This window comes from Maniola jurtina, chromosome 27 (genome assembly GCF_905333055.1).
Source record: "Maniola jurtina chromosome 27, ilManJurt1.1, whole genome shotgun sequence".
Taxonomy (NCBI): Eukaryota; Metazoa; Arthropoda; class Insecta; order Lepidoptera; family Nymphalidae; genus Maniola; species Maniola jurtina.
In genome coordinates, this window is record NC_060055.1 from 5489588 (window position 1) to 5504013 (window position 14426).

The window sequence follows — 14426 nt, forward strand, 5'->3', positions numbered from 1 at the left end:
TATATCTAGGCAACGTCCATCTTGACAGCTTGACATTTGTCAATTGACACTTGAATATTATGAACCTAAGGGTTATCTAACCTTCATTTCTACAAGAAAACTAGAAAAGAGCTGATAACTTTTAAACGGCTGAACCATTTTTTTTGGATTATAGCTAAGAACACTCACGATCAAGCCACCTTTCAAACAAAAAAACTAAATTAAAATCGGTTCATTCGTTTAGGCGCTACGATGCCACAGACAGATACACAGATACACAGACACACAGATACACAGATACACAGATACACAGACACACAGATACACAGATACACACGTCAAACTTATAACACCCCTCTTTTTGGGTCGGGGATTAAAAAAAGTTGTCCGCGTTAGAGGTGTGTGCCCGAGATAGAGCATAAAGCCCTGGACTCCCATAATACGAGTTACTTAAATATATCCATACATACATATAAATGCGAAAGTGTGTCTGTCTGTCTGTCTGCTACCTTTTCACGGCCCAACAGTTTAACCGATTCTGACGAAAGCTACAGGGTTAGCTTATATCCCGGAGACGGACATAGGCTACTTTTTATCCTGGAAAATCAAAGAGTTCCCACGAGATCTTTAAAAACCTAAATCCACGTGGACGAAGTCGCGGGCATCCTCTAGTATAATAATAAATATATCTACATGTCTTCTTTATTATTATGAAAACGTCTGAGCACAACTTATTCGGAGGCTTCAACAATTAAAGCGAAAGCGGTGACGCGCCAACGCGCTTTTGGGGCGTGATGTCTTTCAAAGTTACAAATAAATAAAAACAAGTGTAAATAAAAATTTATAACACCCCCGACCCGTACTCAGTAGTGGAGCGGAAATGGGTTGATCATGAAAAGAAAAAGCAACTAACTATAGTACGCGACAGGTTGAGATTGCGATCGGGGTACGAGGCGGGGGACGCCCCGTACACTCGTACGTCGCCCGCACTCACCCGCAGCGGATCTGCTGAGGCAGACATCCGCTGGCGGAGTAACGAGGTGTTATCAGTCCCTTGTGATGCGTCATCAGCGGTGGGATGGAACTTCGTGAGGTTTTTAGTCGGAGTCCGACACTCTCTGTGCTCCTCTCCCCTGATTTTCCTCACGATAATATCACAAGTGTAAATTAAAAATTTATAACACCCCCGACACGTGAAGGTTACAGTAACTAGAAAAGAGCTGATAACTTTCAAACGGCTGAACCGATTTTCTTGGATTATAGCTAAGAACACTCTCGATTAAGCCACCGTTCAAACAAAAAAAACTTAATTAAAATCGGTTCTAAAATTCTGTTCCTTCCTTTTGTGTTGTCCTTTTCATGTTTTTGTGTGCAATAAAGATTTCATCTATCTATCTATCTATCTACCTATCTAGTATAGTTTTCTACAAGTGTAAATTAAAAATTTATAACACCCCCAACAAAGGTTACAGTAACTAGAAAAGAGCTCATAACTTTCAAACGGCTGAACCGATTTTCTTGGATTATAGCTAAGAACACTCTCGATCAAGCCACCTTTCAAACAAACAAAAAAAACTAAATTAAAATCGGTTCATTCGTTTAGGCGCTACGATGCCACAGACAGATACACAGATACACAGACACACAGATACACATGTCAAACTTATAACACCCCTCTTTTTGGGTCGGGGGTTAAAAAGTATAAAATCGTTTGTTACAGGATTCTGTCAAAATACATATCTGTAAAATACCAACTTGCGATATGTTTGAATATTATGCCACAACGTCATGTCATCGGTGAACGATGCAGAACCAGCAGAATCGATTCAGCGATATGAAGTTAGCCACAGAGCAAATATTCATAAAGTCTTGAACAAGAGAAAGAGTCATTTAAGAAATCACCATGAAGTTAGCAACAATAGAAGCATTAGGAAAGACATAGTCATAATAAATAGGAATAAAATTCTATATAATGAAGTTAGAAAGAAAACACTTTTAGATAAAGTCTTGAAGAGACTTATTAACAACCATGAAGTTAGCAATAAAAGCATACGTACTAATAAAAAAAGAAAGGATGAAATCGCAAAGCACTATGAAGTTAGCAATAAAAGAAAACTAATATTTAAAAAGACTAATACTAAATATCATAAAGTTGGCTGCAAAACTAATGCAGATAAAAATATAAGAACACGTGATCATGAAGTTAGCACCAACACACACGTAGATAGAGTCTTACAGAAGTGTAAGGATGTACAAGAAAATAGTTACAGAAGCATAAAAAGAGTTGTAGATAAGAGAAAGGTTAAATTTAAGAATAATCAAGAAGTTAGTGACACAAAGCACAAAGGCGTAGTTCCAGAAAAGAATAGGGAATGTCATGAAGTCAGTAATAGAAGTTCAAGTACAGAACTGATAAAGAATAGAAAATGTCATGAAGTCAGCAATAGTAGAAGTACGGAACTGATAAAGAAGAGAAAGCAATTTCAACAGAGTATAGAAGAGGAAAAGGAGAGAAAGAATAAGCCTGGTATCACAAAATGGCGTCGAGAATCAAGATGGCGGATATGTACGGTGTTAATGCCGCTCATCATTTCAAATATCATTGGATTGACTGGTGCAGAAAGTGAGTATGTTTTTAAAGTATACTTATAGTAATAAAATGTAATTGGTCAGGGTCATATCTATATAGCATACAGGTACATATCAGGTAACATATATAGGTACATATCCTATTATGTAACTTTTCTTAGTTAATTTTTTTTAGTTTAAATAAAATAAAATAATTTGCTTCAACGGTGAAGGATAACATAGTGAGAAAGTTTGCAACCTGAGGATTCTCCAAGATTAATGTTCTGAAAGAGGTGTAAAGTCCGCCAGTCTCATTTTTAGGGTTCCGTACCTCAAAAGGAAAAACGGAACCCTTATAGGATCACTTTGCTGTCTGTCTGTCTGTCTGTCCGTATGTTCGTCTGTCTGTCTGTCAGATCATCACTCGGATTAAGTACAGTGCGACAATCGTAATGACCTTTGATTAACTGACACTCTTTCACTATTGGATAAAATGCACTATTGCAGCAAGATAACCATAGATTCAGTCACTTACAAAAATTGACGTTGTACCTATATTTCAATTTCCATAGTTGCCCCCGGTAAATAAACTTAGAAGCGTTGAGGAGCTAAAATTTTATTGACAAACGAACAACGACATAACATCAAGAAATTATCATTCCAGGTCTTACCAGCCGAGTTCTAGCATCGTTCCTAGGGTATCCTACCACCTGCAACATAGGGGCAGAGGTTCGACCCTGTACCCTTTCCTTATCGTGCTGGATTCGAGGAGGCACCAGGGTTAGAGGCTGCGGCAGTAGCTGGCTGTTCTCATGCTGTCTGCCTCCAGAATTTGAGAGAAATGACTTTGATAATATGTAAGTTATTCACATTGTAATTATGTAGTAGTCATGCCGGTCGTATGAACAGATGGGCAGACGTGTTCTGGAGTGGAAATCGCGTACTGGCAAGCGCAAATGACCCCCTGGTATGGCAGTTTTTACTAAATCCATATTCCTTTGGTGTCTACACGGCATCGTACCGGAACATTAAATCGTTTGGCAGTACGGCGTGGTAACTAGCCACGGCCGAAGCCTCCAGTGATTTACAAATAAGCCTCGATAGCTCAACGGTTGAGGAGCGGACTGAATTCCGAAAGGTCGGCGGTTCAAACCCCACCCGTTGCACTATTGTCGTAACCACTCCTGAACGCTCGTACGCTTAATTGAAGGGGAAAGGGAAGTATTAGTCATGATTAGCATGGCTAATATTCTTTGTAAAAAAATAATACTATAAAATTCCAAACTTTGCCGGGAATCGAACCCGGAACTTCCCACTAATCCCAACAGCCTAGGAGGCCATCAAAGAAAAAAGTTGATGGTGATCATGAATCATTTTGCTCATTGCTCATCCTCTCATCTTACCGTATCTCAATTCCAGGATCCCATCCTCTGACTGGAGGTACAAAGTGGTGCCGCCTAAACTCCGTCAAATACCTCAGAGGAACGTGGTACCAACCAACGTGTTCAGGCGACGAGTTGATGAAGACATGAGCCAGGTTCGTTTTATTCACAGACTTAAGAGGACCGGGTGTGGTGGCGCTCTTTAGGGAAGGCCTATGTCCAACAGTGGACGTCCACAGGCTGATGATGATGATGATGATGTTTTCCTGGCTATTAATTTATAATTAGAGGCCATAACTTTCTACTAAATTAATAGTGTGCAAATATTTAATATGAACAAAATAAATAAAATAAAATAAATGCCAAACAAAATTACGAGCCAATTATTACCCGTGCGCATTAACATAGCACCTGGCTTGAACACAACCCCTCCTCCCACTTCCCCGCGCGATGCCCCGCTCTCGCCGTGCCGCTACTGGTCTCGCACGGCGCGGCGGCACGGCGAGAGCGGGACATCGCGCTTGGAAGTGGGAGGAGGGTTGTTTTCGAGCCAGGTGCCATGTTAATGCGCACGAGTTATACATAACGTCAAATTTCATAAAGTGGGCTCTACACTCGCACGTGAAATCGCGCCGTTATTTCACGTCGTGAATGTATGCCGCGATCCACGCGTGAACTGTGTCCCTCCACACTGGCAAATCTTCACAGTCTTGTTCGTGACTATGGACGAAACCCTTTGTCGCGAACCAAAAACCGACACTGATCGGGGAAAGGCGTGAAGCGCGAACGCGAAGGCGTGAACAACATTTACACTCGTGATTCGCAGTTGTCGCGGGCTTTCGCGGTCGTTCGCGCCGCGAGTGTAGAGCCCTTATGTAATTGGCTCGTAATTTTGTTTGGCATTTATTTTATTTAATTTATTTTGTTCATATTAAATATTTGCACACTATTAATTTAGTAGAAAGTTATTGCCTCTAATTATAAATTTCCATCTTTCTTGTACCAACTTTCTGGCAAATAAATTATTATCTTATCTTATCTATGGCCAAACCCGTCTCAATCTGAGAGGACACCCGTGCTCAGTAGTGAACCGGCGATGAGTTGATGATAATGATGAGGCGGCGTTTGACACTGGAATTTTACCTTGACTACTTTTTACCCGACTGCGGCAAAGCCAAAAGGAAGGGTTATGATTTTAGCAGTCTATGTATGTATGTTTGTATCCAGATTCTGTGTGTTCCACCGTATCGCCTTAACTACTGGGCCGATTTTGATGAATGAGGTGTCAATTGATTCGTTGTAAAGGTCCGGGTGGCATAGGCTATATTTTATAGGAAAAAAATAGACCTAACGGATATTACATCAAAAAAAGTGAGGGATCTCCAAAAAAATTTTTTTGCTATTGTATTGTGCGGGATGTCAAATGAAAGAGGAAAAAATTCTAAGTTCATGAATATAAATGTATAAGAAAATTAATGTATACTGAGAGACAGAAAAACAATTTTACTCTAATACTAGCTGACGCCCACGACTTCGCCCGCGTGGATTTAGGTTTTTCGAAATACTCTCTCTTTGGTTTTCCGGGATAAAAAGTAGCCTATGTGCTAATCCAGGATATTATCTATCTCCATTCTGAATTTCAGCCAAATCCGTCCAGTAGTTTTTGCGTGAAGGAGTAACAAACACACACACACACACACACACACACACACATACAAACTTTCGCCTTTAGAATATTATAGTGTGATGTGATTGCAGCGTTTATTAAGACGATCGCAGTCGGGTTTTAGTTTTCAACTTTATCTTGTACAGATAGAATGCGGTCTACCTTCGACCAGGATATTGCAGAAGAGGATCATCGGTGGCAGAGAGGCGAGGTTCGCGGAGTTCCCCTGGCAAGCGCATGTCAGGATATCGGAGTTTCAATGTGGGGGTGTACTGAGTGAGTCACCCTCCTCTATACTAATATTATAAACTAGCTGATGCCCGCAGCTTCGCCCGCGTGGATTGGTCAGATCCCCTGCAGCATCAGGATTGAGGAGTTGGACTCCAAATTTTTTATGAAACAATGTCGCGAAGTTCCCCTATCGATTAAAAAAGAAATGACGCAAATCGGTTCAGAAATCTCGGAGATTTCGGTGTACATAGGTAGAAAAACACAACCCCCTTTTTGAAAGTCGGTTAAAAAAGTAGCCTATGTTACGCCCTGGTCAATCCTCTACTTGCCTGTGAAAGTCTCGTCAAAATCGGTTCAGCCGGTCCAAAGATTAGCCTTTTCAAACAGACAGACAGACAGACAGACAGACAGACAGACAGACAAAAATTTTAAAAACGTGTGATTCAGTTATGGTATCGTTCAAATAACCATATGAGCTTAATATGAGGTAGTTATTTCGAAATTACAGACAGACACTCCAATTTTATTTATTAGTATAGATGCGAAAGTGTGTCTGTCTGTCTGCTACCTTTTCACGGCCCAACAGTTTAACCGATTCTGACGAAATTTGGCACAGGATTAGCTTATATCCCGGGGACGGACATAGGGTAGACTTTTTATCTCGGAAAATCGAAGAGTTCCCACGGGATTCCCAAAAATGTATGAAATTTGGTACCGAGTTAGATTGCGTCCCTGTAATTGACATAGGTAACTTTTTATCCCGGAAAATCAAACAGTTCCCACGGGATCATACCCACCTATCAAATTTCGTAATTCTAGGTCAACGGAAAGTACCCTATAGGTTTTCTTGACAGACACGACGGACGGGCGGACGGACAGATAGACAGACACACAACAAAGTTCCGTTTTTCCTTTTGAGGTACGGAACCCTAAAAAAGTGTTATTCCTTGTAGGATGGTACGGACTTTTGACGTGACAACGTCTTATAATTCGATAGAGCTGGATGCACGCACGAAAAAACATGACTCATGCGGCGTTACCTCGCTCTGAGGCGTTCCATGTAAGGCTTGAAGTGCAAGCGAGAACGCGGAACGAGCGACAAAGAAGCACAATCGGCCTTTGTTGTCATGTTCAACTATCGTCAGTAAACCGACTTTACAGACAACCAATTTTTTTTATGTTATTCCAGTTTCTAAATGGTTCGTTGCGACGGCAGCTCACTGCGTGTCGCGCGCGCGGCCGCGGGACATCGCCATCTGGCTCGGGGCTTTGGACACCACAGCTGGGACCAACACTGCAAGAAGACTTGGGTATTTGTAGTATAGAAGCTGGCGTTATTTTGCGGAAGTCCATGATATACAAGGAACCAAATGCTCCACCAAACCAACGAAATCTGTATGTTGCAATATGCAGCATGCGATGCGACATACACCGCCCGCCCTCCCACTTATAAACATGCAGGAAAAGCCAGACACCAAGCAATTTCTGAATTGCTTGGTGGTGGTGGAGGAAAAAAAATTGGTGCGTGTGACTTGCAAGTCATAAGAGTTGCTTGTCGTAAGCATTTAGTTCCTTGTAGACTTGGGTATCACACTAATATTATAAAGGAGAAAGTTTGTATGTGTGTGTGTGTGTGTGTGTGTATGTTTGTTACTCCTTCACGCAAAAACTACTGGACGGATTGGGCTGAAATTTAGAATGGAGATAGATTATACCCTGGATTAGCACATAGGCTACTTTTTATCCCGGAAAATCAAAGAGTTCCCACGGGAATTTTAATAAACCTACATCCACGCGAACGAAGTCGCGGGTATCAGCTAGTTATCTATATCCATACAGGGTGTAACCAGAACGCTAGCAAAAACGAAGACAGGTGATAGTACCTACTGACGATTACTGATAACAAAAAAAAAAATGCGAAAAAAAAATTAAAAAATCCTGTTTTTTCTTAAAAGTTCACAATATACTCCAAATATAACATCTGACTAACGCTAGAGGTTAACGAACGTTCCGTAAATAGGTCACTTGAAGTCAATGGTCAATGATAGGTGGGGCATTGACCCGAGTTTTGCACGCTATACCACGCTATGCGGGTTTGAATAATCACTAATTTGAGTGATTATTCAAACCCGCAAATTGAATTCAAATTCAAAATATTTTTATTCAATTAGACTTTTACAAGTAGTTACACTAAAACTACAAGAGAAGGCAAATGGTTATTGGCATTTGAATGTGTTAAGATAGTATAATTATAACGCAAAGTTTTTGCTAACGTTCTGGTTACATTTGTATATACAAATAAAATATTTTTTAATGACTTAAAAGTTTGAATTAAAGTCGAACATTTCCTAGCTTTGAAAGGCTCATATTCTTGAGATTCCAAGTAATAATTCTCTTTCCAGGGTTGTCCAAAAGATTCTACATCCTCTTTTCCAATTCCGGATGACTCAACCCGACAGATATGACATAGCGCTACTAAGACTATCCCGCCCTATCACTTACACCACTCATATCCTGCCGATATGCTTGCCTGATACGGATATAGAGTTACGGGGAAAGTCGGGTGTAATTGCCGGATGGGGGAAGACCGATGCAAGCAACGGCCACACGGGGACCAATTTGCTGAGATCTGCTACTGTTCCTATATTAAGTAAGTACCATCCTGCCTATATTATATTTGCCTGGTACGCATAGAGTTACGGGGGAAGTCCGAAGTGCTTGCCTTTTCCCCCAAAAGGAATGCGGTAATGGCCACATGGGTACCAATTTGCTGAGATCTGCTACTGTTCCTGTATTAAGTAAGTACCATCCTACCTACATGCTCACCTGATATGACATAGAATTACGGGGTAAGTCGGAAGTAATTGCCGGATGGGGGAAGACTGATGCGAGCAATGGCCACACGGGGACCAATTTGCTGAGATCTGCTACTGTTCCTATATTAAGTAAGTACCATCCTGCATATATATTCGCCTGATATGGACATAGAGTTACGGGGGAAGTTGGGAGTAATTGCTGCATGGGGAAAGACCAATGCGAGTAATGGCCATACGTGGACCAATTTGCTGAGATCTGCTACTGTTCCTATATTAAGTAAGTACCATCCTGCCTATATTATATTTGCCTGGTACGCATAGAGTTACGGGGGAAGTCCGAAGTGCTTGCCTTTTCCCCCAAAAGGAATGCGGTAATGGCCACATGGGTACCAATTTGCTGAGATCTGCTACTGTTCCTGTATTAAGTAAGTACCATCCTGCCTATATGCTCACCTGATATGGACATAGAGCTACGGGGGAAGACAGGAACGATTGCTGAATGGGGGAAGACCGATGCAAGCAATGACCACACGGGGACCAATTTGCTGAGATCTGCTACTGTTCCTATATTAAGTAAGTACCATCCTGCATATATATTCGCCTGATATGGACATAGAGTTACGGGGGAAGTTGGGAGTAATTGCTGCATGGGGAAAGACCAATGCGAGTAATGGCCATACGTGGACCAATTTGCTGAGATCTGCTACTGTTCCTATATTAAGTAAGTACCATCCTGCATATACATTCGCCTGATATGGACATAGAATTACGGGGGAAGTCCGGAGTGATTGCTGGATGGGGGAAGACCGATTCGAAGTTGGCTGAGATCTGCTACTGTTGCTATATTAAGTAAGTATATTATCTATTAATATGTCTTGCCGTCCAAAATTTCTTGGTGCGAATAATGCGTGATGCCAATGATGACATATGGAGCAAAGACTTCTAGGCAAGCACACTCAACCTAGACATCACCAATACTTTTTAAGCAAAATTGTCGTCAAGCGTAAATCTATCACGCAATAAAAAAACCGGCCAAGTGCGAGTCAGACTCGCGCACTGAGGGGTCCGTACTCGGGTATTTTTTCCAACATTTTGCACGATAAATCAAAAACTGTTATACACATAAAAATAAATAAAAATCTGTTTTAGGTAATGAGAATTGAAACACATTTTTTTTTTTAAATGATGTAACCACAAATTTGCGGTTTTCAGATTTATTCCTGTATTTGTGCTATAAGACCTACCTACCTATCAAATTTCATGATTCTAGGTCAACGGGAAGTACCCTATAGGTTTTTTGACAGACACGACGGACAGACAGACAGACAACAAAGTGAACCTATAAGGGTTCCGTTTTTCCTTTTGAGGTGTAAAATTATCTGTTGTATTCAAATTTTCGTATCATCAAGCGCAGTGTGGGACGACCTCCGACCCCTGGACTGACGACCTTGAGAAGACCTAGCGGGAAGTGGATGGATGAGGAAGGCGGAGGATTGTGTGTGGTGGCGCGCTCTTGGGAAGGCCTATGTCCAGCAACAGGCAGATTGATTGATTGATTCTTTTCAGGCACAGAGCAATGTATCAACTGGCACCAGAGTAAACAAATCCTGGTGGAAATACACTCTGAGATGATCTGTGCCGGGCACTCCGATGGTCACCAAGATGCTTGCTTGGGTAAGGGCCCATAATCATAAAGTGTCGTAGGGGCATAGTGCGAAAAAGAGCAATTTGTGTGCTGGGATTAGCCACTTTCGTTCCAGATTAGAGAACCTTTTAACCCCCGACCCAAAACGAGGGGTGTTATAAGTTTAACGTGTGTATCTGTTTAACCCCCGACCCAAAATGAGGGGTGTTATAAGTTTAACGTGATCTGTGTATCTGTTTAACCCCCGACCCAAAAGGGGTGTTATAAGTTTAACGTGTGTATCTGTGTATCTGTTTAACCCCCGACCCAAAAAGAGGGGTGTTATAAGTTTAACGTGTGTATCTGTGTATCTGTTTAACCCCCGACCCAAAAAGAGGGGTGTTATAAGTTTAACGTGATCTGTGTATCTGTTTAACCCCCGACCCAAAATGAGGGGTGTTATAAGTTTAACGTGATCTGTGTATCTGTTTAACCCCCGACCCAAAATGAGGGGTGTTATAAGTTTAACGTGTGTATCTGTGTATCTGTTTAACCCCCGACCCAAAATGAGGGGTGTTATAAGTTTAACGTGTGTATCTGTGTATCTGTTTAACCCCCGACCCAAAATGAGGGGTGTTATAAGTTTGACGTGTGTATCTGTGTATCTGTTTAACCCCCGACCCAAAATGAGGGGTGTTATAAGTTTGACGTGTGTATCTGTGTATCTGTCTGTGGCATCTTAGCACCTAAACTAATGAACCGATTTTAATTTAGTTTTTTTTTGGTTGAAAGTTGGCTTGATCGAGAGTGTTCTTAGCTATAATCCAAGAAAATCGGTTCAGCCGTTTGAAAGTTATCAACTCTTTTCTAGTTACTGTAACCTTCACTTGTCGGGGGTGTTATAAATTTTTAATTAGTCAAAGCAAAATCATTGAATCAAAGTAGGTACAATTTTACTCCTTTTGATGGTCGAAATTGTTAAATTTGTACGATATAGTGGTGGTAATTAAACGTAATTTAAAACTAAAGCTACGAGGGTTCCAAACGCACCCAAGTCTCAAGTTACACTTGTTTTATCCTCAGGTGATTCTGGCGGTCCTCTCATCGTATTTGATAGTGGGAGGTACTACCTAGTAGGCATTACCTCAGCTGGCTTTGGCTGCGGCGTGGACCACCAGCCCGGCATATACCACAACGTGAAGACCACAACTAACTGGATCAAAGACGTTATCAACCCAGTCACTAACTATATTGACTTTTGAGTAGCATTGTAGTTGTCAGAAATATGGTCACTTGGCGAATAAATGCGAGTGAGTCCGATTCGCACTTGGCCGTTTTTTAGGATTCTGAAAAGGAAAAACGGAATATTAAAAAAAAATTTATTAAAAAAAATTGAGCCAAAAAACAATTCATGATTAGATTAGCGCGTGCCAGACCTTCGTCTAGTACTAATAAATAAAATTGAAGTGACTGTCTGTTTGTACGGGCTAATCTTCGGAATGGCTGAACCTATTTTGACGGGACTTTCACAGACAAGTAGAGGATTGACCAGGGAGTAACATAGGCTACTTTTTTAACCAACTTTAAAAATTGAAAAGTACAACTTTTGTACCTATGGACTGATATCTGCGAGATTTCTGAACCGATTTGCGTAATTTTTTTTTTAATCGGTAGAGGAACTTTGCGACATTGTCCCATGAAAAATTTGGATTCCAACTCCTCAATCCTGATGCTGCAGGGGATCTGACCAATCCACGCGGGCGAAGCTGCGGGCTTCTAGTTATTTTATAAAAGCTGAAAATTCCCCTTCCCTGCGTATTGTCCCCAACACAGGGAGCAACAACGATCAACAACTATGAAGTTTGGATCATGATGGTTTTGAGAGATAACAGGTAATAAATGTGTAAAAAATCTAACTTCAAGTATAAACACTAATTTTTTATACGTGTTTACTCCGGGATAGTATTAGAAATCACGTCATGCATTGCCAGACACTTAGTATTGTGGCAAACCCCTGCCAGACACCTTAAACTTTTAAACTTTAAGAGGGCGACTCTCCGTCACTCGTTTCATACAATCGTAGTCCCAATTTCATTTGAATATTAAGCAACCAAAGTCCATGAAATTTTGCAGACATATTCTAGAAACTAATATCTATGTCTGCAGTTATCCAGATTTCCGTTAAAATATTCGGTTTCAAAGTTACGCGGTCTTAAAAATACACATGCAAATCTTTGAGCCCCTGTAATTTTAAAACTAGATATTTTTAGAAAAATCTAATACACCACAGATACAGATATTAGTTTCTAGAATATGTCTGCAAAATTTCATGGACTTTGGTTGCTTAATATTCAAATGAAATTGGAACTACGATTGTATGGAGTAAGTGACGGAGAGAGCCCTGTTAAAGGCGTGTCTGGCAATACAAGGCGTGATTTCTAATACTATTTACAATGACTTTCTATGACTATTTAGAAGTAATCACGTATAAAAAATTAGTCTTTATACATTGACGTTAGATTTTTTACACCTTTCTTGCCTGTTATCTCCCAAAGCCTCCATGATCCAAACTTCATAGTCGCTGATCGTTCCTCCCTGTGTTGGGGGAAATACGCAGGGAATCTTTTAGCTTTTATAAAATAACGTAGGTCTGGCACGCGCTGGCTCTTAGTATACTTTCTGAGTTGATAATAATAAAGTCAAAGTCAAAGTCAAAATCTTTTATTCAAAGTTGCTACAATTGTACTCTTTTTGATGGTCGAAATTGTTAAATTCGTACGATATATTGGTGATAATTAATTACGTAACTTAAAACTAAAGCTACGAGGGTTCCAAACGCGCCCAAGTCTGAGAAGAGCCCACAACAAACTCAGCCGGGTATTCTTTTTTTATTATTATCACCACTTTACAAAATCACATAAACTTATTGTGTACTGTCGCCCTAATGCCTTATAATACCGTTAGGTATGCTACCTTTATTAAAAAACTAATTATAATTATTGCATTTGTTAATATTAGTAGTCATTAGTAGAATATTAATTGATTGTTAATTATTCTTAAAATTAAGTTATGCTTTCACAAAATAGTTATCTCGCAAAATTTAGTCCTATCGAGCCTAGAGTGTAAGGCTTTGGTCAAACGTAACGCATGATGGCAGCGTATCCAATGCGGCGTCAAATTAAAATAGAAATAGTTTTTTTTCCAATAAACTTTTACAAGGTAACTCTAGCGAGTTTATGTTTACACCACAATCTCAAAAACCCTGTAAATGTGTTTTATTAACAAATAAATAAATAAATAAAAAGTTTTTTGTATCGTCAAATGCATTTACTACTGGTGTCTACCAAGAAAACCAGTAAAAAAACTCAGTGGTTGCTCTTTTCAAAAGTTCGATTTACATTAATATTATGTCATGTAGGTATATAAGTAATTTCGGTAGGAAAGGCATTCTGAACCAGTGGTAGATGCTCTTGACGATTCAAAAGTACTTGTAAAAGTCTAATTGAATAAAAATATTTTGAATTTTGATTTAGAATATACACGGCATTGCAAGTCAATTTTATTATTTACATAATCGTCGATTGTGTAAAATGCTTTTTTTATGAGCATAGTTTTGATAGATTTTTAAACTTATGGAAACGTCTAACGTCTTAATATATGCCATGAATAGCGCAACTTACGGATTTTTGCTTGTATTTATTTATCTACGTTTACCTTTTATCTCGACTAAAATAGAATACCTATACTCTAGCCTCGGAAAAAAGTTGGTACAGCGCTCTCTCTCTCTTCCTGATCCTGTACAAATGATAGAGACAAAAGTCAGTGGGCGTTGACCATTCTGAGTCATCAACCAATTTTTTGAAATGTTTGTGACCGATTGGTGGCTCAAAATGGTTAACGCCCACTCAGATCTTGTCTCTATCATTTGTATGGGATAACGTAACAGAGAGAGCGCTGTACTAATTTCTTTCCACGGGTATTATAGTACAGTTGTCAGTTGGCACGTATCGCTGCCGCCACGCGTGGAGTATGACCAAGCCTTTAACAATCGGTTTTAATCAAACTTGTTTACACAAAAAGGCAACACTCAAGGCTGTTGTAACCGCCATGTTGTTTTATTTATTCTGCCGATTAATTGATCTCTTGTCTTTTATTTGTTA

The 14426-nt window shown here is 40.0% G+C and overlaps 1 protein-coding gene across 1 annotated transcript; it reads left to right on the forward strand.

Annotated features, from left to right (window-relative positions):
* Positions 1 to 1767: 1767 nt before the first annotated feature.
* LOC123878944 (coagulation factor IX) lies at positions 1768 to 11528 on the forward strand. Its single transcript, XM_045926321.1, has 8 exons — positions 1768 to 2602; positions 3212 to 3404; positions 3967 to 4084; positions 5742 to 5871; positions 7016 to 7136; positions 8229 to 8476; positions 10209 to 10316; positions 11350 to 11528. Exons 1-8 carry the CDS (start codon positions 1768 to 1770, stop codon positions 11526 to 11528), a joined length of 1932 nt encoding a protein of 643 aa, XP_045782277.1.
* Positions 11529 to 14426: the final 2898 nt, after the last annotated feature.